This window comes from Mustelus asterias, chromosome 13 (genome assembly GCF_964213995.1).
Source record: "Mustelus asterias chromosome 13, sMusAst1.hap1.1, whole genome shotgun sequence".
Lineage (NCBI taxonomy): Eukaryota > Metazoa > Chordata > Chondrichthyes > Carcharhiniformes > Triakidae > Mustelus > Mustelus asterias.
This window is the reverse complement of record NC_135813.1, coordinates 55,605,799-55,633,579: the sequence shown is the minus strand read 5'-3', so window position 1 is coordinate 55,633,579 and position 27,781 is coordinate 55,605,799. Positions and strand designations below refer to the sequence as shown.

General features: G+C 50.1%; 1 protein-coding gene across 2 annotated transcripts in view; it reads left to right on the top strand.

Annotated features, from left to right (window-relative positions):
- The window catches only part of cabin1 (calcineurin binding protein 1), a 524,701-nt gene that overhangs the window by 426,109 nt on the left and 70,811 nt on the right, over positions 1 to 27,781 (top strand). For both annotated transcript variants that reach the window (XM_078226800.1, XM_078226799.1), the window contains one exon: positions 3,640 to 3,714. In XM_078226800.1, the coding sequence (XP_078082926.1) occupies positions 3,640 to 3,714 (75 nt within the window). The remainder of the gene's footprint in view (positions 1 to 3,639; positions 3,715 to 27,781) is intronic.

The following is a 27,781-nucleotide window of genomic DNA, read 5'->3' as shown; positions in this document are numbered from 1 at the left end:
CAATTGAATATAAGAACAAAGAAAAGTACAGCACAGGAACAGGCCCTTCGACCCTCCAAGCCTCTGCCGATCATGATGCCCTAACTAAACTAAAAATAACTTCTGCCCTTAGTCGGTCCATATCCCTCTATTCCCTCCCGATTCATGTACCCATTCAGATGCCTCTTAAATGTTGCTCATGTGCCTGCTTCCACCACCTCTTCTAGCATCGCGTTCCAGGCACCCACCACTCTGTGCATGAAAAACTTCCCCCGCACATCTCCCTTAAACTTTCCCCCTCTCACCTTGAACCTGTGGCCCCTTGTAATTGACACTTGGAAAAACCCTTTGACTATCCATCCTGTCTGTGCCTCTCATAATTTTGTTGACTTCTATCAGGTCTCCCCTCAGCCTCCATCTTTCCAGTGAAAACAATCCTAGTTTACTCAACCTCTGCTCATAGCCAACACCCTCGAGGCCAGGCAACATCCCGGTGAACCTTTTTTGCACTCTTTCCAAAGCTTCCACGTCCTTCTGGTAGTGTGGTGATCAAAACTGTATGCAATACTCAATTTGCGCCTAACCAAGATTTTATATAGCGGAAACATGATTTCCCAACTCTTGAATTCAGTGCCCCCGGTGATTAAGGCAAGCATGCCATATGCCGCCTTAATTACCTTGGCCACCTGTGTTGCCACTTATTGGGAAGTGTGGACCTGCATACCCAGATCCCTCTGTATGTTAATGTTCCTAATGGTTCTGCCATTTACAGTATAATTCACATCTAAATTTGATCCTCCAAAATGCATCACCTCGCATTTGTCCTCAAAATGCATCACCTCACCTCACTAAACAGAAATTATAGAAATTATTCCTTGTTCCAAAATATATATGATTCTTGAACTGCTTAAGTCTTCCCCATTCTCAAACAATATCCAAATTAAATAAATCTGTAAGTCAAGTCCATTTTATAGTCACCATACAATACAAGATGGATGATTGAGTCTGGTAAACTAGTCCGGCCAAGATATTTAAACAGTCTTTGCAAAGGTTCCTGCACTATCTTGGCTCTACTTTTCAGATGCTAAAATGGTCTCTCAGACTTTTGAGCTTAGAACTGGCCTCTCCAGCTCTTAGATATTACCATGCCTTCTTGGCTGTTAGATGTTGAAATAGCCACTGGCTGTGAGTTGCTAAACCAACCCGCCTGCTTCTACAGATGCTGGCAGTTATACCCTGACTGCTCTGTGATTTTCCTCTTTGTGTATTTGGGCTGTCTGCATCTCTCTCATTCCATGATTCTCGAAATTGGCATCTGTATGCTTCCACAGATCTATTAGTCATCTAGGTAAGCTGTTTCTTGATGGTAAGCTATTTCCTGATGATAGCTATGTACACCTGATTCTATTTGCTAATCTTGTGACTGGGAAAGGTTGCATCGCATCATCCCCTTTGAATGCTGTGTAATGATATGGTGCCTTTATATCCTGTTTCTTGTGAAGTGTATATTTAGAAGTCATCTCTGTTTATACAGGGCCGATTTGTCTGCGCCAGGCAGCCCACATGCTGAGAATGGAGCAGAATAATTGCTTTGAGATAATGGGGTGTTTGTGTTAATCTGAGCTGATACATTTTTGGTTTATGTTTGGTTTTTCCCCTATGGTTTGAGGGTAGGTTTTGATTAGGTTGATTGGCAGAGGCCAAGTCATGTAAAGAGGAGAAGCTAAGCTTAGAGAAAAGCAGGCAGTTTCTGCTTGGGTCTGCAAAAAGCAGGATCTCTCTCTCTCTCTCTCTCAGTTAAGCTCATTCATTCTTTATTGTTAAACTTAATATTAAAAATAAAGTTTGTTATGATCTAAGCTTTTCAGTGTGTCAATAGAATCACAAATGGGATGAAACATCTTATCCTTTGCAGTTTAAGTTTATTTATTAGTGTCACAAGTAGGCTTACATTAATACTGCAATGAAGTTATTGTGAAAATCCCCTAGTCGCCACACTCCAGCACCTGTTCGGGTACACTGAGGGAGAATTTAGCATGGCCAATGTACTTAACCAGGGTGTCTTTCAGATTTGTGGGAGGAAACCAGAGCACCGGAGGAAGCCTAAAGACTCTGCACAGACAGTGACCCAAGCTGGGAATCGAACCTGGGTCCCTGGCACTGTGAGGCAGCAGTGCTAACCACTGTGCCGCCTCTCACACTAATGCCAAAATCAAAAATAGGTGGGGTCTAGTCTAACTTCAGAATATACCTTGGGGTTTCTGATCTGGTCCCTAACAGCTGGCTACCGCTGTCACTTTGCAGATTGATGGCACTGGGTAGGATTCCAACCAAAGGAGAATAGGTCTATATGTTTGATTCCCATTGACTCCAACTTTGCATGGGCTAATTGATGCCACACTCAGTCTAATGCTGCTTTGATGTCACTGTCACCTCACCCTTGGACTTCAGCTCTTGAGTCCATCTTTGAACCAAGGGTGTAAGAGGTCAGGAGCTGAATGACCCTGGTAGAACCCAAACCTAGCACCCATGAGCGGGTTATTGTTGAGTAAGTGCCGCTTGATAGCCCCGTTAATGACCAGTTACATCACTTTATTGTTGATCGAAAGTAGATTGTTAGTTCCTGCTGCTTCTGGGTGTGTGCCACTTTCTCTGCAAGAGCACGTGAACTGTGTTAATGAACGTCATGCAGTTTGAGTGATGTGCCATGGTTGGGTAGATGATAGTGTGAGAGATATGTGTATGAGATGTGCATTGTGAGGTGAAGCATATGAATATTAGGTATGAATGATAGAAATTATTGATAGGCAAGTGAAGGAATGAATTGAACAGTGTGTGAGGTAGCAGTTGGTGGCACATAGCATTTGAAAATTCATTCACTCACCTTGACAACTTGTGTGATCATTAAATTCTTCCAAAATTGCATCCATGATTTTGGGGCTAAACCCCTAACATTAATTTTCACCACTATCCATTTCCACTTGTCATGTCTGGGGGAGCCCCATCACCGAAATACGGCACATTGGTCACCTTTTCCACCTCCTCCACCAAGAACTCCAGTGCAGCATTGGAAAATCTTGCTTCACACTCTCTCCCATGAATAGCCATTGTTCTTTGTTGCACAGCACTGTTCCCAAAGATATCAGCACCTCAGCAGCCACAAAGACTTTCACTTTAAGAGGTGCGGGCTGGATTTAAGCAACCTTAACAAGTAACCATATTGGGGACCCTGCTGATGCATGCAGTTAGTGTACAGTACAATTCCCTCTGATATATAATCAATTATCATTGGATATGCCACTTGCCTTACTTTTCACAGGCATGGGGTAAACATGCACCACGAACCGTCATGCCAGTTTATGGGGCCAATCCAATTTAGCACCCTCAGTAATCTACAGTGCCAAGGGATGCAATTACTATATTTACCACAAGGCACAGCGTTCAGTACTGATGTGCAACTCATGTTTTTCTGTGTTGGGGTTCCTGTGTTCTAATTGTTACTAAACAAATGTACATGAATGGACAATAATGCCAGTACTACAGAGATGCCAAACTTTACAGTGACTTGATTGTTGCAATGGGGAAAGGAAATGGGATTCAGTTCTGTGGGATTTTACATTTTCTAATTTCTTCTTTGCTAACTGTTTAATTTTTTTCCAGGTTGATGAAGATGTAGCTTTGGAGCAAGCCATGAAATTCTGCCAGCTGCAAATGGCCACATCAACGCAGAAACAGGTAACTGACACAAGCAATGAGGCATTGGGGGGAGGGGAACTGAGGATTTCTATACATAATCAATACAAAATAATGCTTTTCACAATGATCAGAGAGCAGTAACTCAATGGTATGATGGCATAACTTGTTTCAGTGGTCAAATCTAGTCTTTCTCTATATAGAGGTTTGAAGACCTGTGCCCAAGGTGGCATTGTTCCATGTTATGTCTTGTCTGTGCTGCAGCCAGAGTTTTTCTATCTGATATTAAATTGCAGCAGATTCTTGGGAAGCAATGCTTGGGAGTGAAGGCAAGCTAATTATTCAATTGATACTTCAGATAGAAATGATAACCTCAATTTCTGAGAAGATTGCACTGAAGACAGTGTTTTGTGAATCTTGTGTAAAGGTGATGTTAATATGTAAACGACATAGCTCATGGCTGGTTTCTTGGTGCAGTCTGATTTTTTACCAAATTAATTTGCCAGCTAGAAACATGCCTGAGGTGATTACACTTGTGTGATATGTGTGAGGTTTTGTGGTAAATGTTGTTTTAAGAGCCAGATGTATTTCACAGTTACAATTCTTTGGACTTCTGTAAGCAAAACACCACAGAATGAGATACAGTTCAGTGAAGGCTTTGACAGTTTGATGTGAACAGCTGCACGAGCAACAGAGCAGATTGATGTTTGGATGATTCTGTGTCTTGTGATGTGGGCAGAGCCCTTGTACGTCGTGCATTGCTCCTTTCTGTTCATTATCTTTCTTTTTTGTTCATTATTTTGTATTGATTAAATTTCTTTCTCATTCACTCGCTCAATTGTGCCCTAATTCACACGCTCTCTCATGCATTCGACTAAACTGTTGTCATTCATTGTTATACTCAGTCCCACGCAGAGTTGCACAGTCTTTCGCTCGCTTCCCCATTCACTCATACATGCAGTAAATTTCTCTAGTTTATCTGAATGATGAGATATTGCAAAGCTCTGAGGTGCAGAGGGATCTGGGTGTCCTATTGTATGAATCACAGAACACCAGTATACAGGTAAGACAAGTAATTAGGAAAGCTAATCAAATGTTATAGTTCCTTGCGAGGTGTGTTGATTACAAAAGTAGGGAGGTTATGCTTCAATCGTACAGACCACATCTGGAGTATTGTGTACAATATTGGTCACCATATTTAAAGAAAGATGTAAATGTGCTTGGAGCAGTAAAAAGGTTTACTCAACTGATACCAGGAACAAGCAGGTTGTCTTATGAGGAAAGGTTGGAGAGGATGGGTTTGTACCCACTCGGATTCAGAAGATTAAGAGATGACGGTTTTATTGACCAGGTGGATGTGGAGAGGATGTTTCCTCTTGTGCGAGAATCTAGAACTAAGGGCCACGTTTTAAAAGTAAGGTATTGCTCATTTAAGACAGAGATGAAAATAATTTGTTTCCTCAGAGGGTCTTGATTCTCTGGAACTCACTTCCTCAAAAGGCAGTGGAAGCAGACTCTTTGAATATTTTTAAGGCAGAGCGAGATAGATTCTTGATTAACAAGGGGGTGAAAGGTTATCAGGAGATAGGCAGGAATGTGGGGTTGAGGTTACAGTCCGATCAGCCATGATCTTATTGAATGGTGGAACAGGCTTGAGGGGCCGAGTGGCCTACTTCTCCTAAATCATATGTTAGTATGCTCATTCGTTTCTGCATTTTCTGTCTTTCACACTCAATCACTTGCACACTCTTGTGTAATTCACAAGCACCTGACTTGCAATTTACACTCCTTATCACAAATTTACATGAGTACATTTAAGCCTTTTTGGTCTCAGTATCAGTGAATTTGAAACGAGTTGCAATGATCTCCATCTCCTCTAACTCCCGTCACAAGTTGCCCAGTACTGTCACACACAGACCTGTACAGTAATAGCAGAAAAAACATCAAATGGGATGAAAATGTGCCACTGTTGTGCTTGTCAGCGTTACCAAGTTCAGAAATGTAATTACTGTAGGCATTTGAGAAAATCTCAGTGACAGTTGCTGTAAAATGCTGTAAACTTCATCAAAAGGGACAGGTGCAGTTGATCTGTGATCTGAAACAGCAGATAAAGACCAACGGCAGGCTGTATATATGGAAAATACCATGTCAAAGCAATAACTTCCTGTGATCTTATCAGCGGAACATGGTTTAACCTCCTTCATCAGTGCAATCCCACCTCTGAAAATGGCGTAATTAAATCGCTGACTCAGGTTGAAGAAATACTTTTTAAAAGAATGATTGCAATTGGGCAGTGTTATTTCACTATGTGGTTTATTTAGGATCTCTGGGGGGGTATTGGAACAAGTGGTTCTGGTGTGCAAACTAGTGTGTAATAAACTGCTCCTGCTGTTCCAGAGCTGATGACAGTTTCTTAATAGCTTCATCTCTTCGAAAAACAAACACTGTGGTTTTCACAGTCTGTGCTAGACAATACACAAGCTTGCACCTTTTTGTGAACTCTCAAATAACACTGACTGAAGTTCCTGCTACAGCGTTAGTCAGAGCCCTGTCCTGACCATTACAGCAACGTGAGTCCATGTTCATAGCTTAGAATTCCAATGAAGTAAAACAGCCAAGGCATCTCGTTAAATAAAGTGCATCGTGTGTTGAATATGCCAGTGGCAGAGGGAACAGCAACTCGATGTTTTGATTTAGATTTATTATTGTCACATGTATTGGAATACAGTGAAAAGTATTGTTTCTTGCGTGCTATATGGTCAAAACATACTGGGTGAGAAGGAAAGAATAAGGTGCAGGATATAGTGTTGCAGTTACAGCTCGGGTGAAGAGAAAGCTTACAAAATGATAGTCTGATGGCAGCAGGGAAGAAGCTGTTCTTGAGTTAGTTGGTACGTGACTTCAGAGTTTTCTAACTTTCTCCTGATGGAAGAAGGTGGAAGAGAGAATGTCCGAGGTGCATGGTAATGTGTAACGAGGTAGGTAGAATTAAGGATGTTCTTGTGAAGGACCCTCTTGGGTCAAGTGATCACAATATGGTTGAATTTCTGGTACAAATGGAAGAGGAGAAAGTGTCCTCTGTTTGAACAGAAGGAAGTACGATAGGATGAGGGCTGAATTGGCTAAGGTGGACTGGGAGAGCAGACTGGTAGGTAGGACAGCTGAGGAACAGTGGAGGATTTTTAAGGAGATCCTTTTCAGTACTCGGCAACAATATATTCCGATGATAAAGAAGGGTTGTAAGAAAAGGGATAACCAGCCATGGATAACGAAGGAAATTAAGGAGAGTATTAAATTAAAGACCGGTGCGAACAGAGTGGCCAAAAATAGTGGAGAATCGGAAGATTGGGGAAACTTTAAGAAACAACAAAGAATGACTAAGAAAGCGATAAAGAAAGGAAAGATAGGTTATGAAGCTAGGCTAGCTCTAAATATAAAAAATGATAGTAAAAGCTTTTACAAATATATAAAAAGGAATAGAGTGGCAAGAGTGAATGTTGGACCCTTGGAGGACGAGAGGGGGGGATTTAATAGTGGGAAATGAGGAAATGGCTGAAACTTTAAATAAGTTTTTTGTGTCGGTCTTCACGGTGGAAGACACAAATAGTTTACTGAATATTAACGATAGAGGGTTGGTAGGAGGAGAGGTACTCAATACAATTAATGTTACCAGGGAGGCAGTGCTTGGTAGACTAATGGGACTGAAGGTGGACAAGTCCCCAGGCCCAGATGGAATGCACCCCAGGGTACTGAAAGAAATGTCAGAGGTAATAGCGGATGCGTTAGTGGTTATTTATCAAAATTCGTTGGATTCTGGGGTAGTGCCGGTGGATTGGAAAACAGCTAATGTTACGCCGCTGTTTAAAAAAGGTAATAGACAAAAGGCGGGTAACTACAGGCTGGTTAGCTTAACGCCTGTAGTTGGGAAAATGCTGGAATCCATCATTAAAGAAGAAATAGCAGGCCATCTGGATAAGAATGGTTCGATTAAGCAGACGCAGCATGGATTCAAGAGGGGAAAGTCGTGCTTGACGAACTTGTTGGATTTTTATGAAGATGTGACCTGTGCGGTTGACGGAGGGGAACCGGTGGATGCGGTGTTTTTGGATTTCCAAAAGGCGTTTGATAAGGTGCCTCACAAAAGGTTGCTGAAGAAGATTGGGCCACACGGAGTTGGGGGTAGGGTGTTAGCGTGGATTGGGGATTGGCTATCCGACAGGAAGCAGCGAGTCGGAATAAATGGGTGCTTTTCTGGTTGGCAGATGGTAACTAGTGGCGTGCCGCAGGGATCGGTACTGGGGCCTCAACTATTTACCATTTATATAGACGATCTGGAGGAGGGGACTGAGTGTAGGGTAACAAAGTTTGCAGACGACACAAAGATAAGTGGAAAAGTGAATCGTGTGGAGGGTGTAGAAGGTCTGCAGAGAAATTTGGACAGGCTGAGTGAGTGGGCGAGGATCTGGCAGATGGAGTATAATGTTGACAAATGCGAGGTTATTCACTTTGGAGGAAATAATAGCAAATTGGATTATTATCTAAATGGAAAAAAATTACAACATGCCACTGTGCAGAGGGACCTGGGGGTCCTTGTGCATGAGACGCAAAAACCCAATCTGCAGGTGCAACAGGTGATCAAGAAGGCAAATGGGATGTTGGCCTATATCGCGAGGGGGATAGAATACAAAAGCAGAGAAGTCTTGCGGCATCTGTACAAGGCATTGGTGAGGCCGCAGCTGGAATACTGTGTGCAGTATTGGTCCCCTTATTTGCGGAAGGATATATTGGCCTTGGAAGGAGTGCAGAGAAGGTTCACCAGGTTGATACCAGAGATGAAGGGTGTTGATTATGAGGAGACATTGAGCAGATTGGGTTTGTATTCATTGGAATTTAGAAGGCTGAGGGGGGATCTTATAGAAACCTATAAGATAATGAAGGGGCTGGATAGGGTAGAGATGGAGAGATTTTTTCCACTTAGAAAGGAAGCTAGAACTAGACGGCACAGCCTCAAAATAAAGGGGGGTCAGTTTAGGACAGAGTTGAGGAGGAACTTCTTCTCTCAGAGGGTGGTGAATCTCTGGAATTCTCTGCCCACTGAAGTGGTGGAGGCTACCTCGTTGAATATGTTTAAATCACGGATAGATGGATTCCTGATCGGTAAGGGAATTAGGGGTTATAGGGATCCGGCGGGTAAGTGGAACTGATCCACTTCAGATCAGCCATGATCTTATTGAATGGCAGGGCAGGCTCGAGGGGCTAGATGGCCTACTCCTGCTCCTATTTCTTATGTTCTTATGTCCTTGATTATGCTGGCTGCTTTTTTGAGGCAGCGGGAAGTACAGACAGAGTCAATGGGTGGGAGGCTGGTTTGCATGATAGACTGGGCTACGTTCACAACCCTTTGAAGTTTCTGGCGGTCTTGGTCAGAGCAGGAGCCAGTCGATGACTATCTCCTTTGTTTTACTGACATTCTCAAAGGAAGACAGAGTGAAATGGAAAGACTCTCTTAACTTTTTCTAGTAGCTAGGTTTGATCAATCATGTGACTTGCTTTGTTCCTATCCACCCTTCCAAATTCTCAACGATTCACCAATTCTGGCCACTTGAGCATTTCCAGTTTTAATCACTTCACCATTGCTGGCTGTGCCTTCATCTACCCTAAGCTCTGGAATTTCCTCCTTACGCCCCTGCACCTCTCTCTTCTTCTTTAATAAGTTCCTTAAACGCTGCTACTTTGACTAAGCTTTTGATCATCTGACTTGATATCGCCAAATATGGCTTGGTGGTCACATTTTGTTCCACAACACTCCTATAAAGCACCTTCTGGCTGCACCCTACAAATTTAAAAACAATTAAACGATACATTGTTTACTACCTTGGGCCAGTAACAGGACCAAGGATTCTGGTGCTTTAATCAATCAAGCCTTTGGTCTGTGTTCTTAACTACACCTACCAACCACCATCGTAGTTTATGCTGCTTTTCTCTGCAGCCTTAACCTCAGAACTCCCTTTAGAAGTTTCCAGGGAAGGTTTGCATGACAATTGGCCAGAAATGCAAAGTTCAGTTGGACCAATGCCCCGCACTGGTCTCCACTGTTCTTTGTCGCTCAGCCCCGGGGACGTGTTTCACTGCCTGGGTCTCGCCTGGCCTGAGTCAGAAGGTCGGGTGAAACGGGCTGGGAAAAAATTCAGCTCAGAAGTTGCGAATGGAATCTGAGGAAGTTCAGGTAATAATTCTTGAGATTCTTATGTTCTTACCTAGAGCTCTGAGGGGAATCCATCTGAAATGCAAGTAACCTCTGACTAGATTGCTAATATTTAAATGTACATGGCGGTGTAAAGGACAAAGCTGAAGTGGGTTAACCAGCTTTTTCCTATCTTTACATCCAATCTTAGGGATTTTTGGTGATTGATTCCAGCATCAGTAAATGAAACAACATTTCAAATCTCTACACACAGCCCAAGGCCCTTCGATCAGCTCGGAGTACTCTCCACATCGTTGCAGAGACTGCAGTGCTCACTCTGTATCCTCTGTGCTCCAATCTGACAGCTGGCATCTGATAAAAACCCAGCCAGCTTAATTAGAATTATTTGGAGTGAGTCACCAAATCAACAACATACTACTTAGCTGTTGGCAGTTGAAGCATGCCTAATTATAAAATACTGTTCACAAGTTCAATGTGCTTCAGTGTGTGTGTCTGTGTGTGTGTGTGTGCGCGCGCATGTGTGTGTGCGCGCGCATGTGTGTGTGCGCGCGCATGTGTGTGTGCGGCGCATGTGTGTGTGCGCGCGCATGTGTGTGTGCGCGCGCATGTGTGTGTGCGCGCGCATGTGTGTGCGCGCGCGTGTGTGCGCGCGCGCGTGTGTGTGTGCGCGCGCGCGTGTGTGTGTGCGCGTGTGTGTGTGTGTGCGCGCGCGTGTGTGTGTGCGCGCGTGTGTGTGTGTGTGCGCGTGTGTGTGTGTGTGTGTGTGTGCGCGCGTGTGTGTGTGCGCGCGTGTGTGTGTGTGTGCGCGCGCGCGCGTGTGTGTGCGCGCGCATGTGTGTGTGTGCGGGCGCATGTGTGTGTGTGTGCGGGCGCATGTGTGTGTGTGCGGGCGCATGTGTGTGTGTGCGGGCGCATGTGTGTGTGTGCGGGCGCATGTGTGTGTGTGCGGGCGCATGTGTGTGTGTGCGGGCGCATGTGTGTGTGTGCGGGCGCATGTGTGTGTGTGCGGGCGCATGTGTGTGTGTGCGGGCGCGCATGTGTGTGCGGGCGCGCATGTGTGTGCGTGCGCGAGCATGTGCGTGCGTGCGCGCGCATGTGCGTGTGTGTGCGCGCGCATGTGCGTGTGTGTGCGCGCGCATGTGCGTGTGTGCGCGCGCATGTGCGTGTGTGCGCGCGCGCGTGTGTGCGCGGGCGCATGCGCGTGTGCGCGGGCGCGCGTGTGTGCGCGCGCGCATGTGTGTGCGCGCGTGCGTGAACATACACTGTAGGTGTCTGTGAGAGTGTGCACGTGTGTTGTGTGAGAGCGTATGTGTGTTGTGTGAGAGCGTGTGTGTTGTGTGAGAGTAAGCGTATGTGTGAGAGAGACTGCGTGCGTGTACACTGTAGGTGTATGTGTGTGTGGGCGCGTGAGTGTGTGTGTGTGGGCGCGTGAGTGTGTGTGTGGGCGCGTGAGTGTGTGTGTGGGCGCGTGGGTGTGTGTGTGGGCGCGTGGGTGTGTGTGTGGGCGCGTGAGTGTGTGTGTGGGCGCGTGAGTGTGTGTGTGGGCGCGTGAGTGTGTGTGTGGGCGCGTGAGTGTGTGTGTGGGCGCGTGAGTGTGTGTGTGGGCGCGTGAGTGTGTGTGTGGGCGCGTGAGTGTGTGTGTGGGCGCGTGAGTGTGTGTGTGGGCGCGTGAGTGTGTGTGTGGGCGCGTGAGTGTGATTGTGTGTGGGCGCACGTGTGTGTGTGGGCGCACGTGTGTGTGTGTGTGGGCGCACGTGTGTGTGTGTGTGTGTGGGCGCACGTGTGTGTGTGTGTGTGGGCGCACGCGTGTGTGTGTGTGTGGGCGCGTGTGTGTGTGTGTGGGCGCACGTGTATGTGTGTGGGCGCGTGTGGGCGCGCATGTGTGTGTGTGTGTGGGCGCATGTGTGTGTGTGTGTGTGTGTGGGCGCGTGTGTGTGTGTGTGCGCGTGTGTGAGTGTGTGTGGGCGCGTGTGTGTGTGTGTGCGCATGTGTGTGTGTGTGTGGGCGAATGTGTGTGTGTGTGGGCGAATGTGTGTGTGTGTGGGCGCATGTGTGTGTGTGTGGGCGCATGTGTGAGTGTGTGGGCGCATGTGTTTGTGTGTGGGCGCATGTGTTTGTGTGTGGGCGCATGTGTGTGTGTGTGTGGGCGCATGTGTGTGTGTGGGCGCATGCGAGTGTGTGTGGGCGCATGTGTGTGTGTGTGGGCGCATGTGTGTGTGTGTGTGGGCGCATGTGTGCGTGTGTGGGCGCATGTGTGCGTGTGTGGGCGCATGTGTGCGTGTGTGGGCGCATGTGTGCGTGTGTGGGCGCATGTGTGCGTGTGTGGGCGCATGTGTGCGTGTGTGGGCGCATGTGTGTGTGTGGGCGCGTGTGTGTGTGGGCGCATGTGTGTGTGTGTGTGTGGGCGCATGTGTGTGTGTGTGTGGGGGCGCGCGTGTGTGTGTGTGGGCGCGTGTGTGTGCGCGTGTGTGTGTGAGTGTGTGGGCGCGTGTGTGTGTGTGTGTGGGCGCATGTGTGTGTGTGGGCGCATGTGTGTGGGAGTGTGTGTGGGCGCACGTGTGTGTGGGCGCACGTGTGTGTGGGCGCACGTGTGTGTGGGCGCACGTGTGTGTGGGCGCACGTGTGTGTGGGCGCACGTGTGTGTGTGGGCGCGCGTGTGTGTGTGGGCGCGCGTGTGTGTGTGGGCGCGCGTGTGTGTGTGGGCGCGCGTGTGTGTGTGGGCGCGTGTGTGTGTGTGGGCGCGCGTGTGTGGGCGCGCGTGTGTGTGTGGGCGCGCGTGTGTGTGTGGGCGCGCGTGTGTGTGTGGGCGCGCGTGTGTGTGTGTGGGCGCGCGTGTGTGTGTGTGGGCGCGCGTGTGTGTGTGTGGGCGCGCGTGTGTGTGTGTGGGCGCGCGTGTGTGTGTGGGCGCGCGTGTGTGTGTGTGGGCGCGCGCGTGTGTGTGGGCGCGCGTGTGTGTGTGTGGGCGCGCGCGTGTGTGTGTGGGCGCGCGCGTGTGTGTGTGGGCGCGCGCGTGTGTGTGTGGGCGCGCGCGCGTGTGTGTGTGTGGGCGCGCGCGCGTGTGTGTGTGTGGGCGCGCGCGCGTGTGTGTGGGCGCGCGCGCGTGTGTGTGTGGGGGCGCGCGTGTGTGTGGGGGCGCGCGTGTGTGTGTGCGCGCACGTGTGAGAGAGTGTGTGGGCGCACGTGTGAGAGTGTGCGTGTGGGCGCACGTGTGAGAGAGTGCGTGTGGGCGCACGTGTGTGTGGGCGCACGTGTGTGTGGGCGCACGTGTGGGGGGCGCACGTGTGTGTGTGTGGGGGCGCACATGAGTGTGTGTGGGCGCGCGCGTGTGTGGGGGCGCGCGTGTTGGTGCACGTGTGTGCGCGTGTGGGTGCACGTGTGTGTGTGAGGGGCGCACGTGTGTGTGGGCGCACGTAAGTGTGGGTGCACGTGTGGGGGCGCACATGAGTGTGTGTGTGTGGGCGCGCGTGTGTGTGGGCGCGCGTGTGTGTGGGCGCGCGTGTGTGTGGGTGCACGTGTGTGCGCGTGTGGGTGCACGTGTGTGTGTGTGGGGGGCGCACGTGTGTGTGTGGGGGCGCACATGAGTGTGTGTGTGTGTGTGTGGGCGCACGTGTGTGTGGGCGCACGTGTGTGTGGGCGCACGTGTGTGTGGGCGCACGTGTGTGTGGGCGCACGTGTGTGTGGGCGCACGTGTGTGTGTGGGGGCGCACGTGTGTGTGTGGGGGCGCACGTGTGTGTGTGGGGGCGCACGTGTGTGTGTGGGGGCGCACGTGTGTGTGTGGGGGCGCACGTGTGTGTGTGGGGGCGCACGTGTGTGTGTGGGGGCGCACGTGTGTGTGTGGGGGCGCACGTGTGTGTGTGGGGGCGCACGTGTGTGTGTGTGTGGGCGCGCGCGTATGTGGGTGCACGTGTGTGCGCGTGTGGGGCGCACGTGTGTGTGGGCGCACGTGAGTGTGGGCGCACGTGAGTGTGGGCGCACGTGTGGGGGGCGCACGTGTGTGTGTGTGTGTGGGCGCGCATGTGTGTGGGCGCGCGTGTGTGTGGGCGCGCGTTTGTATGGGTGCGCGTGTGGGTGCACGCGTGTGTGTGGGGGGCGCACGTGTGTGTGTGTGGGGGCGCACATGAGTGTGTGTGTGTGTGTGGGGGCGCACGTGTGTGTGTGTGCGCACATGTGTGTGTGTGCGCACGTGTGTGTGTGTGCGCACGTGTGTGTGTGTGCGCACGTGTGTGTGTGTGCGCACGTGTGTGTGTGTGCGCACGTGTGTGTGTGCGCACGTGTGTGTGTGTGCGCACGTGTGTGTGTGGGCGCACGAGTGTGTGAGCACGCATGTGGGAGAGAGTGTGGGCGTGTGTGAGAGAGAGCGTGGACATGGGCATACGCGTGTGTGAAAGAGAGAGCTTGGACGCGTGTATGAGAGAGCAAGGGGCGTGGGCGCATGCATGAGAGAGAAAGTGTGGGCGCGCGTGTGTACGAGAGAGTGTGGGTGCGCGTGCGTACGAGAGAGTGTGGGTGCGCATGCGTACGAGAGAGTGTGGGTGCGCGTGCATACGGGAGAGTGTGGGTGCACGTACACGAGAGTGTGGGTGGGCGTGCATACGAGAGTGTGGGTGCGTGTGCGTACGAGAGTGTGGGTGCGCGTGCGTACGAGAGTGGGCGCGCGTGCGTACGAGATTGTGGGGGCACGTGCGTACGAGAGAGTGTGGGGGCGCGTGCGTACGAGAGAGTGTGGGTGCACGTGCGTACGAGAGTGTGGGCGCGCGCGTGTGTGAGAGAGAGTGAGAATGTGTGCGCATGAGAGAGAGTGAGAATATGTGTGTGCGCGTGAGAGAGAGTGAGAATGTGTGTGCGCGTGAGAATATGTGTGCGTGCGTGAGAGAGAGTGAGAATGTGTGCGTGCGTGAGAGAGAGTGAGAATGTGTGTGCGTGTGAGAGAGAGTGAGAATGTGTGTGCGTGTGAGAGAGTGAGAATGTGTGTGCGTGTGAGAGAGTGAGAATGCGTGTGGGAGTGTTTGTGTACGTACACTGTAGGTGTCTTTGTGTGGGGCAGTATGTGTGGTTCGGTATAAATTGATTGTTACTTCACCTGATGACATCAGTTGTGCGTATTGGTCAGAGCCAGATTTCTTACCCTGTGTATATAGGTTGAGCATTCATAATCAAAGGAGAAAACGCTGGAAAATCTCAGCAGGTCTGGCAGCATCTGTAAGGAGAGAAAAGAGCTGACGTTTCGAGTCCAGATGATCCTATGTTAAAGTTTTGGTTTCCTCCCAAAGTCCAAAAATGTTCGGTGGATTGGCCATGCTAAATTGCCTCTTAGTGTCAAGGAGATTAGCAGGGTAAATACATGAGGTTACAGGATAGGGACTGAGTGGGATTGTGGTCGGTGCAGACTCGATGGGCCAAATGGCCTCTTTCTGCACTGTAGGAATTCTTTGATTCATTAATCAAATCAAAAGCCTGCAACACAAATTCAAAGCCGTCTGGCAATCTCAATGGAAGGACAGGCAGCGAGGAGTTCTCTGGCTATGGCACTGAGGGGGCTGCAGCACATCAATAAAGATGTTAATGATCTACAGTGCCAGTGCAGCCTTACCATTTCAAAGGTATGCTCTACGTTAAGCCCTTAGGTGTTCAAAATTCATGAATTAAAACAACGACAAAAAACAAATCGTGGAGAATGTTGCTAATTATTTTAGTGATTTGATTTTGAAATTTAGTGCTGATGTTCCGTTTACCTTGGCAGCTTTTATTTATTTCTACCTTTGGCTATAAGTGCATAACATTCCATTTTGGGATTGGGTTCAGCAAACATGAATTAGCATTAGCACATTCCTTCACCTTCTGCGCACTGAGCACACGATCCAAGTCCTTGATTGAAGGTGGCGTTATGTGCTAAAGGGGCTCCAGTGTTTGGTAAAACTTTCCTGCATCTTCCAGCATCCTCCTGAGCCCGGACACACACATCACTTTAAAATTGATGAAGGGAACATGTACAGTGTGAGTGCGGAGGAGTTGGTGAGCGCGGGCTCGGAATGCGGAGGAGTTGGTGAGCGCAGGCTCGGAATGCGGAGGAGTTGGTGAGCGCCGGCTCGGAATGCGGAGCAGTTGGTGAGCGCGGGCTCGGTGTGCGGAAGAGTTGGTGAGCGCTGGCTCAGCATGTGGAGGAGTTGGTGATCACGGCCTTGGAAAGCGGAGGAGTTGGTGAGCACGGGCTTGGAAAGCGGAGGAGTTGGTGAGCGCAGGGTCGGAAAGCGGAGGAGTTGGTGAGCGCAGGCTCGGAATGCGGAGGAGTTGGTGAGCGCAGGGTTGGAAAGCGGAGGAGTTGGTGAGCGCAGGGTCGGAAAGCGGAGGAGTTGGTGAGCGCAGGCTCGGAATGCGGAGGAGTTGGTGAGCGCGGGCTCGGAATGCGGAGCAGTTGGTGAGCGCGGGCTCGGTGTGCGGAAGAGTTGGTGAGCGCTGGCTCAGCATGTGGAGGAGTTGGTGAGCGCGGCCTTGGAAAGCGGAGGAGTTGGTGAGCACGGGCTTGGAAAGCGGAGGAGTTGGTGAGCGCAGGGTTGGAAAGCGGAGGAGGTGGTGAGCGCAGGCCCGGAATGTGGAGGAGTTGGTGAGCGCGGGCCCGGAATGCGGAGGAGTTGGTGAGCGCTGGCTCGGAATGCGGAGTAGTTGGTGAGCGCAGGCCCGGAATGTGGAGGAGTTGGTGAGCGCAGGCCCGGAATGTGGAGGAGTTGGTGAGCGCTGGCTCGGAATGCGGAGGAGTTGGTGAGCACTGGCTCGGAATGTGGAGGAGTTGGTGAGCGCGGGCTCGGTGTGCGGAAGAGTTGGTGAGCGCTGGCTCAGCATGTGGAGGAGTTGGTGAGCACGGCCTTGGAAAGCGGAGGAGTTGGTGAGCGCAGGGTTGGAAAGCGGAGGAGTTGGTGAGCGCAGGCTCGGAATGTGGAGGAGTTGGTGAGCGCGGGCTCAGCGTGCGGAGGAGTTGGTGAGCGCAGGCTCGGTGTGCGGAGGGGTTGGTGAGTGCAGGTTTGGAATGCGGAGGAGTTGGTGAGCGCAGGCTCGGAATGCGGAGTAGTTGGTGAGCGCGGGCTCGGAATGTGGAGGAATTGGTGAGCGCTGGCTCGGAATGTGGAGGAGTTGGTGAGCGCTGGCTCGGAATGCGGAGGAGTTGGTGAGCGCAGGCTTGGAATGCGGAGTAGTTGGTGAGTGCAGGCCCGGAATGTGGAGGAGTTGGTGAGCGCAGGCTTGGTATGCGGAGGAGTTGGTGAGCGCAGGCTCGGTATGCGGAGGAGTTGGTGAGCGTGAGCTCAGTGTGTGGATGAGTTGGTGAGTGCGAGCTCGGTGTGTGGATGAGTTGGTGAGTGCGAGCTCGGTGTGTGGATGAGTTGGTGAGTGCGAGCTCGGTGTGCGGAGGAGTTGGTGAGCGCAGGCTCGGTGTGCGGAAGAGTTGGTGAGCGCAGGCTTGGAATGCAGAGGAGTTGGTGAGTGCGGGCTCAGTGTGCGGATGAGTTGGTGGGCGCATGCTCAGAATGCGGAGGAGTTGATGAGCGCAGGCCCATCGGTGTGGAGGATTTAGTGAGCGCAGGCTCGGTGTGCGGAAGGGTTGGTAAGCGCGGGCTCGATGTGCGGAGGCGTTGGTGAGCGCAGGCTTGGAATGCGGAGGAGTTGGTGAGCGCAGGCTTGGAATGCAGAGGAGTTGGTGAGTGCGGGCTCGGTGTGCGGAGGAGCTGGTGAGCGCGGGCTTAGTGTGCGGAGGAGTCGGTGAGCGCAGGCTCGGTGTGCGGAGGAGTTGGTGAGCGCGGGCTCGGTGTGCGGAGGAGTTGGTGAGCGCGGGCTCGGTGTGCGGAGGAGTTGGTGAGCGCGGGCTCGGTGTGCGGAGGAGTTGGTGAGCGCATGCTCAGAGTGCGGAGGAGTTGATGAGCGCAGGCCCATCGGTGTGGAGGATTTGGTGAGCGCAGGCTTGGTGTGCGGAAGGGTTGGTAAGCGCGGGCTCGGTGTGTGGAGGCGTTGGTGAGCACAGGCTTGGAATGCGGAGGAGTTGGTGAGCGCAGGCTTGGAATGCGGCGGAGCTGGTTAGTGCGGGCTCGGTGTGTGGAGGAGTTGGTGAGTGCGGGCTCGGTGTGTGGAGGAGTTGGTGAGCGCAGGCTCGGTGTGCGAAGGTGTCGGTGAGCGCGGGCTTGGTGTGCGGAGGAGTTGGTGAGTGCGGGCTTGGTGTGCGGAGGAATCGGTGAGCGCAGGCTTGGTGTGCGGAGGAGTTTGTGAGCGCGGGCTCGGTGTGCGGAGGAGTTGGTGAGCGCAGGCTCAGTGTGCGGAGGAGTTGGTGAGCGCATGCTCAGAATGCGGAGGAGTTGATGAGCGCAGGCTCATCCGTGTGGAGGATTTGGTGAGCGGAGGCTCATCGGTGTGGAGGATTTGATGAGCACAGGCTTGGAATGCGGAGGAGTTGATGAGCGCAGGCTTGGCATGCGGAGGAGTTGGTGAGCGTGGGATCGGTGTGCGGAGGAGTTGGTGAGCGTGGGATCGGTGTGCGGAGGAGTTGGTGAGCGCAGGCTCGGAATGCGGAGCAGTTGGTGAACGCGGGCTCAGAATGCAGAGGAGTTGGTGAACGTGGGCTCGGAATGTGGAGGAGTTTGTGAGCGCGGGCTCGGAATGTGGAGGAGATGGTGAACGCGGGCTCGGTGTGTGGAGGAGATGGTGAATGCGGGCTCGGTGTGTGGAGGAATTGGTGAGCGCTGGCTCGGAATGTGGAGGAGATGGTGAGCGTGGGCTCGGAATGTGGAGGAGTTGATGAGTGCGGGCTCGGTGTGTGGAGGAGTTGGTGAGCGCAGGCCCGGTGTGCGGAGGTGTCGGTGAGCGTGGGCTTGGTGTGCAGAGGAGTCGGTGAGCGCAGGCTCGGTGTGCGGATGAGTTTGTGAGCGCGGGCTCAGTGCGCGGAGGAGTTGGTGAGCGCAGGCTTGGAATGCGGAGGAGTTGGTGAGCGCGGGCTTGCTGCGCGGAGGAGTTGGTGAGCGCAGGCTTGCTGCGCGGAGGAGTTGGTGAGCGCGAGCTCAGTGTGTGGAGGAGTTGGTAAGAATTTATTAAAACCGACAGCACCCTTTCTGACTTTCCTTGCCAGCTTTGATGAATTGCTATTGTCGAAACCCTGTGCCAGCAACTCTTAGCAACGGATTTGCATTCGCTTATTAACATGTTATAATTTGATTTCCAGTTGTCTTCTTTATCTCTTTAAATAGCGGATTATAAAAATATCTTAATCCATTGTTTACTCATGATTTGTTAACCTCATTGTGTTTGACAGAGTTTTTTGAGGAGATAACAGAGGGTTGATGAGGGTAATGCAGTTGATGTGGTACATATTGATTTTTAAAAGGCACTTAATAAAGTACTGCAGAACAGACTTGTGAGCAAAGTTAAGAGCTCATGGAATAAAAGGGACAGTAGCAACATGAGTACAAAATTGGCTGAGAGACCGAAAGAGCAAGGAGTACTGAGTGTTTTTTAAAATGGAGGAAAGTTTAATGTGGTTTTGGAGTTAGCTCTGCTGCTCTCGATATAGATAATGCTATAGAATTTAATGTGCGGGGCACAATTTTAAAATTTGTGATGACAGGAAACTTAAGTCCTGTGATGCTTCTTTGGACACGGGTGAGGTCCCTGAGGACTGGAGGATAGCGAATGTGGTCCCGTTGTTTAAGAAGGGTAGCAGGGATAACCCTGGAAATTATAGGCCGTTGAGCTTGACGTCCGTGGTAGGGAAGTTGTTGGGGAGGATTCTTAGAGACAGGATGTATGTGCATTTAGAACGGAACAATCTCATTAGTGACAGATAGCATGGCTTTGTAAGAGGGAGGTCGTGCCTTACAAATTTGGTGGAGTTTTTTGAGGAAGTGACAAAAACGGTTGATGAAGGAAGGGCCGTGGATGTTGTCTATATGGATTTCAGTAAGGCATTTGACAAAGTCCCACATGGCAGGTTGGTTAAGAAGGTTAAGGCTCTGGGATACAAGGAGAAGTGGCTAGATGGGTGGAGAGCTGGCTTGGCCATAGGAAGAAGTTTAACAACACCAGGTTAAAGTCCAACAGGTTTATTTGGTAGCAAAAGCCACACAAGCTTTCGGAGCTGCAAGCCCCTTCTTCAGGTAAAGAAAGATTGGCCATAGGAGACAGAGGGTAGTGGTCGAAGGGTCTTTTTCCGGCTGGAGGTCTGTGACCAGTGGTGTTCCGCAGGGCTCTGTACTGGGGCCTCTGCTATTTGTGATATATATAAATGATTTGGAAGAAGGTGTAACTGGTGTAATCAGCAAGTTTGCGGATGACACGAAGATGGCTGGACTTGCGGAGAGCGAAGAGCATTGTCGGGCAATACAGCAGGATATAGATAGGCTGGAAAATTGGGCGGAGAGGTGGCAGATGGAGTTTAATCCGGATAAATGCGAAGTGATGCATTTTGGAAGAAATAATGTAGGGAGGAGTTATACAATAAATGGCAGAGTCATCAGGAGTATAGAAACAGAGGGACCGAGGTGTGCAAGTCCACAAATCCTTGAAGGTGGCAACACAGGTGGAGAAGGTGGTGAAGAAGGCATATGGTATGCTTGCCTTTATAGGACGGGGTATAGAGTATAAGAGCTGGAGTCTGATGATGCAGCTGTATTGAACGCTGGTTAGGCCACATTTGGAGTACTGCGTCCAGTTCTGGTCGCCGCACTACCAGAAGGACGTGGAGGCATTGGAGAGAGTGCAGAGAAGGTTTACCAGGATGTTGCCTGGTATGGAGGGTCTTAGCTATGAGGAGAGATTGGGTAAACTGGGGTTGTTCTCCTTGGAAAGACGGAGAATGAGGGGAGATCTAATAGAGGTATACAAGATTATGAAGGGTATAGATAGGGTGAACAGTGGGAAGCTTTTTCCCAGGTCGGAGGTGACGATCACGAGGGGTCACGGTCTCAAGGTGAGAGGGGCGAAGTATAACTCAGACATCAGAGGGACGTTTTTTACACAGAGGGTGGTGGGGGCCTGGAATGCGCTGCCAAGTAGGGTGGTGGAGGCAGGCACGCTGACATCGTTTAAGACTTACCTGGATAGTCACATGAGCAGCCTGGGAATGGAGGGATACAAACGATTGGTCTAGTTGGACCAAGGAGCGGCACAGGCTTGGAGGGCCGAAGGGCCTGTTTCCTGTGCTGTACTGTTCTTTGATCTGTGAGGAGGGTAGTGGTAAATTTAAAATTTAATAGATATGTTAGTTGATTGAATGGATATAAAAGTGCCAGATGAAATCATTGAAGGTGGCAAGACAGCTTGAGAGTGGTTCGTAAATATGCAGGGTTCTGGGCTTCGTAAGTAGAGACTTGGTATACCAAAGCAAAGAACTTGTATTGGTGAAAAAAAAGAAACGTGCTATCAAAGCTTTTCATCAAGACAGCTATACAAGATAAATCAATGGGGTGGCATGGCGGCACAGTGGTTAGCACTGCTGCCTCACAGCTCCAGGGACCTGGATTCAATTCTGGCCTCGGGTCACTGTCTGTGCAGAGTTTACACGTTCTCCCCATGTCTGAGTGGGTTTCCTCCGGGTGCTCTGGTTTCCTCCCACACTCCAAAGATGTATAGGTTAGGTTGAATAGACATGCTAACTTGTCCATTAGTGTCAGGGGGATTAGCAGGGTAAATACATGGGGGTACAGGGATAAGGGTGGGATTGTTGTCGGTAGGTTCGATGGGCCTCGTGGCCTCCTTCTGCACTGAAGGGATTCTCTGATTTTCCGAATGGTAAAGGAAACAACAATTTTGATTGGTTGGCAAGTGGACTCTGATATACCAATCAGCACTCTCTCTTGCAGTGTAAATTGTTGTTGCAAGGTGATCTTATTGAAAAGTAAAAGATTCTGAGGGGCTTGACAGGGTAGAGAGGATTTTCTCGTGGGGGAATTTAGAACTAGGAGCACAGTTTAAACATGAGGGCTCTCCAGTTTCTGATGGAGATCAGGAGGAATTCCTTCTCTGAGAATCATTCAGTCTTTCAAATTCTCTTCCCCAGCAAACCGTGGAGGCTGGGTCATTGAATATATTCAATGCTGAGTTGGACTGACTTGATTGACAAGGGTTTTGAGGGGTTGGTTGGCAGGAAAGTGGAATTGAGTTCAAAGTATGATCAGCCATGATCTTCTTGAAATGCAGGGCAGGCTTGATGGGCTGAATGGCCTACTCCTACTATTTCTTATTTTCTTTTAGAGTTTTCAGAACTTGAGATTCTCAAGTGGGAGAGGCAGGGGTAGCTCGCATCATTTACTCCCTGTCGGTAAGGTCAGCCTCCTCTGACCCCTGTATCCATGGCACTGTTCTCCAATAAATCATTCATTCATTATAGTTCTCAGCAAACTCTGTTGTCTGCCATTCCCCAGAAAGCTCTTTATTGATGTGTATATTGGGTTTCCCTTTTGCTATAGATGGGATCTGAAGTTTTACCGTGTATAAGGAGGAAGTTTATTTGCAGGTTATGATCAGTAAAGTGATGGAAGGAGTCACCAGCAGTGCTTTCGAACCGGACTTGCTTAGCAATAACTTGCTCACTGACGCCCACTTTGGGTTCCGCCAAGGCCACAGCTCCCGCCCTCATTACGACCTTAGCCCAAATATGGACAATGGAGCTAAACTCCAGAGGTAAGGTGAGAGTGCCAGCCCTTGACATTAAGGCAGCATTTGATCGCGTGTACCATGGAGGAGCCCTATCAAAACTGAACCAATGGGCTGGTTGGAGTCATACCTGGCACAAAGGAAGCTGAATCCCCCAATATCAACATCCTGTTGGTTACCATTGACCAGAAACTGAACTGGACTAGCCATATAAATACTGTGGCCATGAGAGCAGGTCACAATCTCAGAATCTGAGATGAGTAACTCGCCTCCTGACTCCCCAAAGTCTGCCCACCATCCACAAGGCACAAGTCAGGAGTGTGATGGAATACTCTCTCCTTGCCTGGATGAGTGCAGCTCCAACAACACTCAAGAAGCTCAACACCATCTAGGACAAAGCAGCCTGACTGGCACCCAATCTACAAACATTCACTCCCTCCACCACCGATGCACAGTGGCTGTCGTGTGTACCATCTGCAAGATTCACAGCAGGAACTCACCAAGACTCCTTAGACAGCACCTTCGAAACCCATGACCACGACCATCTAGAAGGATAAGGGCAGCAAACACATGGGAACACTACTACCTGCAAGTTCCCTTCCAAGCCATATGCCATACTGATTTGGAAATATATCACTGTTCCTTCATTACTGATGGGTCAAAATCCTGGAACTTCCTCCCTAACTCTGCTGTGGGTGTAATTGCACAATGTGGGGCGGCGCGGTGGCACTGTGGTTAGCATTGCTGCCTTTCAGCACCAGGGACCCGCGTTCAATTCTGGCCTCCGGTGACTGTGTGGAGTTTGCACGTTCTCCTCATGTCTATGTGGGTTTCCTCCCACAGTCCAAAGATGCTTGGGGTTACGGAAATAGAGTGAGGTGGTGGGCCTGAGTGGGATGCTCTTTCGGAGAGTTGGTGCAGACTTGATGGGCTGAATGGTCTCTTACTGCACTGTAGAGATTCTATGATTCTATGACATGGACTGCAGCAGTTCAAACCGGTAACTTTCAACAACCATCTTGCAGGCAATTAAGGATGAACAATAAATGTCTGCCTTGCCAGTAATGCCCACATCTCATGAATGAATAGATTTTGGATGGTTTGCATTTATTTTTGTAGATAATGTGAATTGTCACTAGTATGAGCGATTGCTGCCTCTGGTCTGGGTGCCATCAACTTGTAACAGTCATGTTGAGTTAACAGCTCTCTCCACACTGGTCCTGGCTGATGCCCATTGTCTCAAAACATCTCAAATCAGCATTTCAATGCACTTCTAAATGAGCTTTTCTGTCAGCAATGCTCTGGGTGAAACAATTCTCCTCAACTGCCTTCTAAGGCGGGAGTCTCGCATGGTGGTCTGCCTCCCTGGGGCTGGGATCCAGGATGTCGCTGGGCGAGTCCCAGAAATCCTGAGGTGGGAGGGAGAGGAACCGGAGGTAGCGGTACATATTGGTACCGCTGATGTGGGTAGGAAGGGGGAAGGGGTCATGAAAAGAGAGTATAGGGAAAGAGGGAGACAGCTGAGAAGGAGGAAAGCAAAGGTAGTAATCTCAGGATTGCTGCCTGTGCCACGGGAAGGTGAGGGCAGGAATGGAGTGAGGTGGAGGATGAATGTGTGGCTGAGGGACTGGTGCAGGGGGCAGGAATTCAGGTTCCTGGACCATTGGGACCTCTTTAGGGGCAGGTGTGACCTGTACACAAAAGACGGGTGGCACTTGAATCCCAGGGGGACCAATATCCTGGCAGGAAGGTTGGCTAAGGCTACTGGGGAGAGTTTAAACTAGATAGGTTGGGGGGAGGGGATCAAAATGAGGTGACTGAGAGTGAGGAAGGTAGCTCGCAAACAGAGAAGGGTTATAGGCAGTGCAAGAGGGCGGATGGACAGGGAATAGAGAAGGGGAGAGGTCAGACCAAAGGATTGAGATGTGTTTACTTTAATGCCAGGAGTATAGTGAATAAAGGGGATGAGCTCAGAGCGTGGATCGATGCCTGGAAGTGTGATGTGGTGGCCATTACGGAGACTTGGATGTCTCAGGGACAGGACTGGATACTCCAAGTGCCGGGATTCAGATGTTTCAGGAAGGACAGGGAGGGAGGCAAGAGAGGGGGTGGAGTGGCACTGCTGATCAGGGGTAGTGTCACAGCTGTAGAGAAGGTGTATGCTGTGGAGGGATTGTCCACTGAGTCTCTGTGTGTAGAAGTTCAGAGTGGGAAGGGGCCGGTCACTTTGCTGGGAGTTTTCTATAGGCCGCCCAATAGTAGCAGGGAGGTGGAGGAGCAGATAGGGAAACAGATCCTGGAGAGATGCAGTAATAGCAGAGTTGTTGTGATGGGAGACTTTAATTTCCCAAACATAGATTGGAATATCCCTGGGGTAAGGGGATTGGATGGGGAAGAGTTCGTTAGGTGTGTTCAGGAGGGTTTCCTGACACAGCATGTGGACAAGCCTACAAGAGGAGAGGCTGTACTTGATCTGATACTGACCAATGAACCTGGACAGGTGTCAGATCTCTCAGTGGGAGAGCATCTTGTGGATAGCGATCATAACTCTATCTCCTTTAGGCTTGCATTGGAAAAAAAGAGGATCAGGCAAGCTAGGAAAGTGTTTATATGGAGTAAGGGGAAATATGAAGACATTAGACAGCAAATTAGAGGAGTAAATTGGAAGGAGGTATTCTCTGGGAAATGTACTCAAGAGAGGTGGCAGTTTTTCAAGGAATGTCTGTCTAGAGTTCTACAGGACAACGTTCCGAGCAGACAGGGAGGTGTTGGTCGGTTAAAGGAACCGTGGTGCATGAAGGCTGTGCGGGACCTAGTCGAGAAGAAGAGGAAAGCGTACAAAAGGCTCAGAGAACTTGGCGAAGATAGGGATTTAGAAGAGTATACGGCTTGTAGGAAGGGACTAAAGAAGGAAATTAGGAGAGCCAGAAGGGGTCACGAGAAGGCCCTGGCAGGTAGGATTAAGGAGAACCCTAAGGCGTTCTATAAATATGTGAAGAGTAAAAGGATGAGACGTGACGGAATAGGGCCTATAAAAGGTGAAGGCGGGAAAGTCTGTACGGAACCAGTAGAAATGGCAGAGGTGCTTAATGAGTATTTTGCCTCGGTTTTCACAGAGGAGAAGGACCTGGGTGGATGTACTGCGGGTGTGCGGTGGACTGAAAGGATTGAGTATGTGGACTTTAAGAGGTTGTGCTGGAATCTTCGAATGGCATCAAGATAGATAAGTCGCCGGGTCCGGAAGGGATGTACCCCAGGTTACTGTGGGAGGCGAGGGAAGAGATTGCAGAGCCTCTGGCGATGATCTTTGCGTCGTCGATGGAGACAGGAGAGGTGCCGGAGGATTGGAGGATTGTGGATGTGGTTCCTATTTTCAAGAAGGGGAATAGGGATAGCCCAGGTAATTACCGACCGGTGAGTCTAACCTCAGTGGTTCGTAAACTGATGGAGAAGATCCTGAGGGACAGGATATATGAGCATTTAGAGAGATTTAGTATGCTCAAGAATACTCAGCATGGCTTTGTCAAGGGCAGATCGTGCCTTACGAGCCTGTTGGAGTTCTTCGAAAATGTGACTAAACACATTGACGAAGGGAAGGCGGTAGATGTGGTTTATATGGATTTTAGCAAGGCGTTCAATAAGGTCCCCCATGCAAGGCTTCTGGAAAAAGTGAGGGCATGGGATCCAAGGGGTTGCTGCCCGGTGGATCCAGAACTGGCTTGCCCAAAGGGGGCAGAGAGTGGGTATAGATGGGTCTTTTTCTAAATGGAGGTGGGTCACCAGTGGTGTGCCCCAGGGATCTGTTCTGGGACCCTTGCTGTTTGTCATTTTCATAAATGACCTGGATGAGGAAGCGGAGGGATGGGTTGGTAAGTTTGCCGATGACACAAAGGTTGGTGGGGTTGTGGATAGTCTGGAGGGATGTCAGAAGTTACAGAGGGACATAGATAGGATGCAAGATTGGGCGGACAAGTGGCAGATGGACTTCAACCCAGATAAATGCGTCGTGGTCCATTTTGGTAGGACAAATGGGATGAAGGAGTACAATATAAAGGGAAAGACTCTTAGTACTGTAGAGGATCAGAAGGACCTTGGGGTCCGGGTCCATAGGACTCTGAAATCGGCCCTGCAGGTGGAGGAGGTGGTTAAGAAGGCGTATGGTGTGCTGGCCTTTATCATCGAGGGATTGAGTTTAGGAGTCCAGGGATAATGATGCAGCTATATAAGACCCTCGTCAGACCCCACTTGGAGTACTGTGCTCAGTTCTGGTCGCCTCACTATAGGAAGGATGTGGAAAAGATTGAAAGGGTGCAGAGGAGATTTACAAGGATGTTGCCTGGATTGAGTGGCATGCCTTATGAGGATAGGCTGAGGGAGCTTGGTCTTTTCTCTTTGGAGAGACGAAGGATGAGAGGAGACCTAATAGAGGTGTATAAGATGTTGAGGGGCATAGATCGGGTGGACTCTCAGTGGCTTTTTCCCAGGGTGGAAATGTCTGCTCCAAGAGGACACAGGTTTAAGGTGCTGGGGGGTAGGTACAGGGGAAATGTTAGGGGTAAGCATTTCACATAGAGGGTGGTGGGCGAGTGGAATCGGCTGCCGTCAGTGGTGGTGGAGGCGAACTCAATAGGGTCTTTTAAGAGACTCCTGGATGAGTACATGGAGCGTAATAGGATGGAGGGTTATAGGTAGGTCTAGAAGGTAGGGATGTGTTCGGCACAATTTGTGGGCCGAAGGGCCTGTTTGTGCTGTAGTTTTTCTATGTTCTATGTTTCTAATCCTTTTAGTAAGTATTTAAAATTAACGGCTGCTGGTTATTGAACTTTCTGTTGAGGCAAATAGGTCTATCAATGTCGCTCATATTTTTATACAACTCATTTAAATCTCTCCTCAGCCACCTCTGTTCAGCCCATCCAAGCTTTTCTCATTCAGTTCTCCATGCTTAACAACATCCTTATAAATCTCCTCTGTACTCTTTTTAGTGTGATCATATTCTTCCCATAATGCAGCGACCAGAACTGTGCACCGTTCTCGCGTTGTGATCGAGTCAGCGCTTTATACCAGCACTCTTAATTGCCAGATCAGAGAAGGAAACCTGGGTCAGTAGTAATATTCCTCTTGCAGTGATGCGTCATTAACTCTGTTTGTGGCATCTGTCCAAAAGTACTTCACAGCTAATAAATTATTTTGAAATCCATCACTGTATACAAATGTAGTACACAATTGCAAACAACAAAGTCCTAAGTTTTTGTTTGATGGAGTTGGCTGGGGTAGTAATG